Source organism: Morus notabilis, unplaced genomic scaffold (assembly GCF_000414095.1).
Source record: "Morus notabilis unplaced genomic scaffold, ASM41409v2 Scaffold72, whole genome shotgun sequence".
NCBI classification, from domain to species: Eukaryota; Viridiplantae; Streptophyta; class Magnoliopsida; order Rosales; family Moraceae; genus Morus; species Morus notabilis.
Genome location: NW_010367952.1, coordinates 98427 through 104615, shown reverse-complemented (window position 1 = coordinate 104615; position 6189 = coordinate 98427). Strand labels below are relative to the sequence as shown.

Sequence of the window (6189 nt, the reverse complement as noted above, 5' to 3'; positions counted from 1 at the left end):
AGAGAGAGGAAATACAAAAACAAGTTTATTCATGGAATTTAAAAACAGCCCAAGTTGCAAATTTATTCACGGATATGTAATCGGTGGAAAACAACCTTAAACTATTTGGCTTTTTAATTGTTTTGATAGATTCATGGAGACCCCATTTGACTAATAATAATGGAAATGAACAAATAAGATTCCAGTCTCCATAATAAGCAAAAAAAAAACAAAGGCAATTTTATAGAAACAATGAGAATTATTATTATTATTCTTGTCCTTGGGTAGGAAAACATAAAGTCCCAATTTCTATTTTTTTTTTCTTTTGTCTAACCCTATTTTGAATGACTTTGATTAATGTATGTATTCACGGTTCACAAAAACAAATTAAAGCATTTTCACGGAAAAGCAATCACATTTACTCTTATATTGTCCTGATTCCTGAAGTTGGAAATTTTTTTTTTTTTTTTTCCAATTTTATTGTTTTGCCTCAAATCCCCTTGTTTTGGTGGGGTTGATTGATATAAATGGAAGTACATAAAGCCTTGCCCATGATTCTTCTGAAGGGTCAGAAAAGTTTGCAGTATATTAATATATAGTCACTGTGCAGATAGTCCAAACATTTTCTTTTGTTTTCTTCCATCTTTCTTCAACATTTCTCATGGTTTATGGCACACATAACAAACAGTTTTCCTAGCCACCACATTCAAGGGAAATCAGCCATGTCAAATCTCTGCAAAATGCAAATCCACATTAATGGTCAAGAGACATTCTTCTTAAATGAGGTAATCTAATATCTGAATTGGTGTTCTTGTTCCTCCTTAATTTGGATTCAATAATTTTTCTAACTAGTTATTACAACACTTTTCTTATATATATATATATATATATATATATATATATATTGTACAGAGAGTTTTGTCAAAATATACAGAAAGGGGGAATTTGCATAAATGGCTTAAATTTTGGACCCCTTCTTGTCCTTTTGATTTATGTCCACTTTCCAGTAATTTACTGGTTTACTAAGGTAACCACAGACTTCTCACTCTTAACAAATCAGGTTAATCATACATTTATCCTACAAAATAGGGTAGAAAACTAAATAAAATATATTTATAAATATATATATATATATATATATATATATATATATATATATATATATTGTGCAGAAAGTTTTGTCAACTTATTCAGAAAAGATGAAGAAGATTGTGAAACAAGAAAGGAGAAGAACCCAGAAAAGGAATTTGGACATAGAAATTGATGACTTCCCAGGAGGCCCGGATGGATTTGAGTTGGTCGCAAGATTTTGTCACGACAATGGTGGAATCACAATAACAGTCACTAATGTGTCTCTTCTCCATTGCTGTGCAGTTTTCCTTGGAATGACTGAGAAAGTCTCAACTTTCAATCTCTTGCAACAAACAGAAGCCTTTTTGGAGGGAATGTTTTACTGGTCATGGAAAGACATATTAGCATGCCTAAAGAGTTGTGAGTCATTCTTTGCATATGCAGATTCATTTGGTCTACTAGAAAAGCTTATTTTTGCACTTTTGGCAAAGATTGCTCAGAATTCAGACTTGAGCCTAATAACAACCTCATCCTCAACTTCATCCTCTCCGGAAACCGCATCCGGGTTTCGATTCTCTTCCTCTTGCAAAGCCACCCCTGAATCAATTAAGCCAAGCTCATCAAGCAAAGCATGGTGGTTTGATGATTTGACCATTTTACCACCAAAGATCATTGAAAAAGTCATAACAAGCTTAGGAGTTTACACGAACAACAACAAAAGCGTAATCCTCACAAAATTTCTCCTTCATTACCTGAAACTTGCGACTCATAGGAAAGGTCACAACACAAAAGGTGAATTTCTCGGTCTAGCAGATACAGCTTGTCATGGGGTTATATCAGCAGGGAAAAAGGCATTTTCTTGCAGATCACTCTTTTGGGTGCTGAGAATTCTGTCTGGTTTTGGAATAAGCAAAGAGTGCAAACTTGGTTTGGAAAGGTTGATTGGTGAAGTTCTTGATGAGTCAAAGTTGGATGATCTTCTTGTTTCTGGCAACAAGAGTGGTGTTTATGATGTTAATCTTGTGATCAGATTGGTGAGAGTGTTTGTTAGCTGTGATGGGGTCTCTGTACAGAAGTTGAAAAAAGTTGGCAGATTGATTGATGAGTACTTGTGTGAAATATCACCCGATCAGAACCTCAAGATCTCGAAATTTCTTGGGGTTGCAGAGAGTGTACCAGATTCCGCTAGAGACAGTTTTGATGGGGTTTTCAGGGCCATTGACATCTACCTTGAGGTGAATATCTCGTACCTTTTCCCATTTCGTTTACGGTTAATTTCTTGGTTGGTATAGAGAAAAAACACTTTATCAGTAAAACACAATTTTTAGCCCGTTACATTTATCATCGATTCTATTAAATTATAACATTTTTCTTAATCTTGGTGCAATCGGACTGATAAAGAAATAAGGTGTTTTCTTCACATACTACAAAATTCCCCTTAATTCTTTCTCGTCAATTATTGCTAAATAAGTGAGGCCTTTATGCCGACATGGTAAGTCATTTACAAGAGAGCCAAAGTAAAAGACAATGAAATGAAGGTCTATATGCAAAAGATGTTGTAGTTATTTATTGTTAGGGTCAAAATCAACACTATGATCATCACCATACACGTGGACACCATTTAGAGAAATAGGTAAACTCGAATCAGTTAAAATCAACTGGAAACCAGATCGATTGGGATCGACCCGAGAAGCGTGACGACAGGAGACCCGCAGAAATACCTCAGATATTTGAGGAAAGAAGGATCTTTGAAGGCCACGAAATCCAGCTTCGCCGAATCTGACACACTGTTTTTTTGCGCATAAGAATGTCAGTATTCATTTACCAACCGATAAGGGCAAAAAAGAGTAAGACAAGTCGATCAGCCAGATTGGAAAAAGGATATCTGTGTTTCAGTTTCATGAAATTTTAATTAAATCTATTGAATCTATGTCTATATATGTGTTTTATAGTTAGACTTTTTTAATATCCAACTATAGAATAAAATTTAGCTTAAGTTTGTAGCAGATTTATCTACCAAGTAATAATTTTTTTAGTTTATTTATTCATATAAGATGGTGTTAAGAAATGCACACTATAAATCCGGAGCTTAAGTTTTGTAACCAATTTTCATAAAGGAAAAACCCACTAAATTCATTTATAGTGAAAGTGACGCGTTTCTCAGCGTATTCTTCGGCATGTGGCTTTGTTTTGGATTTATTCACACTTTAAGTGCCGTCCAATCTAGGTAATTTTGAATAATACTAGTTGCTTCAATTGACAAAAATACGGAACTTGTCACCGTGTCAAGGGACTAATAGAATCTGTTTACTATTTGGGAGAGTCTACGTTTGATTAGTGTATTCGTATCATAATTTAAATCATAGTTCATAGTTCGTTATAATATTTTCTCACATAAAAAATACATGTAAATTGAGAATAATTCTGAATCCATGAACCAAACGTGACTTTAAAATATGCAATATTTTACCTTCCAATCTTATGCAAATTAATAAGAAAACATTAAAAATTTTCATTTTCTTGTTAGTATATGTTATTTTTTTTTTTAATATCAGAGTCAGGTGTAAAATTATTGTTATACTCTGCAGCTACACATGTTTATTTGTTTGTTTCGCTTTCTCCACAATAAATTTTTGTTTCACAGATAAAATGTTCGGTTATTTGCAGTCTAACCCCACACTTTCATCGGAGGAGAGGTCAAAACTATGCAGATGCCTCAACTACGAAAAGCTCAGCCTTGAAGCCTGCAAAGAGCTTGCAAAGAATCCAAAAATCCCACCAAGAATCACCATTCAGGCACTCATTTCGCAGCAATCAAAAGTCCCCACAAGGGAATTTGGAGATCTAAAGACTAGTCCAAGTGGCAAGATTAATAATGAATTACCCCAAATGGCTAATTTGTACAATATTGGTTGTGATGACGAAAGCTTTGCAGAGGAAAACAAATATGTGAAGATGAATTTGCAGAGAATGCAAAGAAGGGTGATGGAGTTGGAGAAAGTGTATAGGGAAATGAGGGGTCAGATGTCTAGGATTGTTAGGAACAATGTATTTGGCGCTCCTTCTCATTCTAAAACTCTCCCTAGGCTTTGCTGATTTTATTTTATTTTTTTTAATTTTTTTTTTTTGCCTTCTCCTCCTTATATATACGGGTGTATCATATTTGTTGTCAATTGTAAAAGACGCATATATATATATATATATATTACTTATTGTTATTCTGTAATAATATGTTCGGGGCAGGAAGTTTACGACATTAGAAAGTTGATTAATTATTGAGTCTAAACTCTAAAGTATCTTCTTTTGGGGTAAAAAAGAATAATAATCCGTACGTGTAACAATTTAACTTGTAAGGCCAATATCTGATTATTTTTGGCACATATTCATATGCAACACTGCGTGGCATTAACTTTTCTTATATCAACTTGTTGCATGTCAAGTAAGTTGTCATATTTCTAGTTGATTAATATTTAACAATTTTGAATATCAATTTATTCTCTTTCTTTTGAGATCAGTGAAAGAGATAATTTGTCATAAGAACTGATATTAAAATAGAAAAATGTTAGAATCACTATTTTTATCACTCTCTTTGTCACTTTCTCTATTTATTATTTAATACATGGACTCCACTACCTCATTTTCCTGTTTAAATTATAATTTATCATGTTAGTGAAAATCATGTGTCAAACAATAAATAAAATAAGTGACAAAGAGAGCAATAGAAATAAATAGTGATGTCAACATTTTTCTAATAATACTATCCAAAATTCTAACTTTATAACCAATAACAAAACTTAAAAAGAAACAAGAAACTAAAGATAACAATAGAGAAAACACAAGAGAATTGAGACACAAGATCGCTTGCATTTGTAAGGGGGTGTCCAAGGGGTGTTAATAACCTTGATGCACAGGTGCTTAATAGGGCAAGCCACCATACATATTAATAGCCAAATCTTTGATTAGTTTCCGAAAACTTATACCTATTATTCATCAAGCTAAGGTCTAAAATAAAGGTTATAAAAGAAAATTTTAAACAAACAATATAAAGATCTGAGAAAAATGAGTTGTTTTACACATGTCATCACATCACACATGCATATGTTCTCTTAGCTCTTGTGATAAGGCCCAACCATAGGTCATGTTGGATGAGTAGCCATGCCTGAGAAGGTTGCTCATATGTTACTTTTCTGTGGTTTATCTATTTATGATATTTATTATTTATATTTAGAGAATTTCTTTTGGTATTTTATCTTTTTTTAAAATATTTGTATTTTATATTTATCAATCGTTAAATTTATATATATTTTTTAATTTAATTTAACTTTTAACTAAATTTAATACAATTTAACGGCTAATAAATAAGGAAGACTAGTATTTCTAAAAAAAAGAAACACCAGAAAAAGTTCTTTATATTTGAGACATTACTTTTTAATGCGATTCTTGAGAAGCAATCAAGTATCTTCTATTACTTATACGGCTAATATTTTCCATGGTATTGTTTTTGGATCATTTGTGAATTTTATTTATGAACGATTTTTTTCCCTTAATAATATATTTTTCCTTATTAAAAGTTGTTTTCACAAAGATGTAAATGTTTTTTCTTTATGCTTAATATTAGTTTGGTCCCAGATTTTGAAGAAAAAAGGAAATTTTAACACCGTTTAAATTAATGGTATTCGTATTGATGCTTATAAAGCATGTCATGCAATTCTATTATTATGAGAGATAAAATATTGTATTCTGTTAATAACAAACATTTATGTTTTCTTTCTCCTTTATATTGGCGAGCAAATATCTTTATTATACAAAGGATTCTATGTAAAAGATAATTATTTAAAGGTCATAATATATAAAAGAGGTTACCAATCGGTATATAAAATCAGACATTTTTCCTGACAAGCTTTTGACTTTTTCCTAATTAGAGGAACATGATCTTATCTTAATTGTAGTAATGTTAATGAGATAAGGGAGAATTACTGATCTTATACTCTCAATAGTACACTTTTAATTTTTACATATTAGTCCTTAACTTTTCAATTTTTGGGACTAAGACTCGGAAACAATTTTTAAAATTTAGCATAAATAATCACATTTTAATCATAAAATAACTAAAAATTTCATAAAAATAATTACAATTTT

General features: G+C 31.5%; 1 protein-coding gene across 1 annotated transcript; it reads left to right on the top strand.

Annotated features, from left to right (window-relative positions):
- The first annotated feature begins 425 nt into the window (after positions 1-425).
- On the top strand, positions 426-4197 carry LOC21398076 (BTB/POZ domain-containing protein At3g19850). The gene is made up of 3 exons (XM_010113976.2): positions 426-764; positions 1152-2285; positions 3718-4197. Exons 1-3 carry the CDS (start codon positions 648-650, stop codon positions 4144-4146), a joined length of 1680 nt encoding a protein of 559 aa, XP_010112278.2. The 5' UTR covers positions 426-647; the 3' UTR covers positions 4147-4197.
- Positions 4198-6189: the final 1992 nt, after the last annotated feature.

What these genes read in the sequence shown, in the direction of transcription:
- LOC21398076 (XM_010113976.2), top strand. Translation starts at nt 648, where the DNA reads ATGGCACACATAACAAACAGTTTTCCTAGCCACCACATTCAAGGGAAA. An exon ending in AGACATTCTTCTTAAATGAG is followed by an intron (nt 765 to 1,151) that starts GTAATCTAATAT and finishes TATATTGTGCAG; the next exon opens with AAAGTTTTGTCAACTTATTC. An exon ending in CCATTGACATCTACCTTGAG is followed by an intron (nt 2,286 to 3,717) that starts GTGAATATCTCG and finishes GGTTATTTGCAG; the next exon opens with TCTAACCCCACACTTTCATC.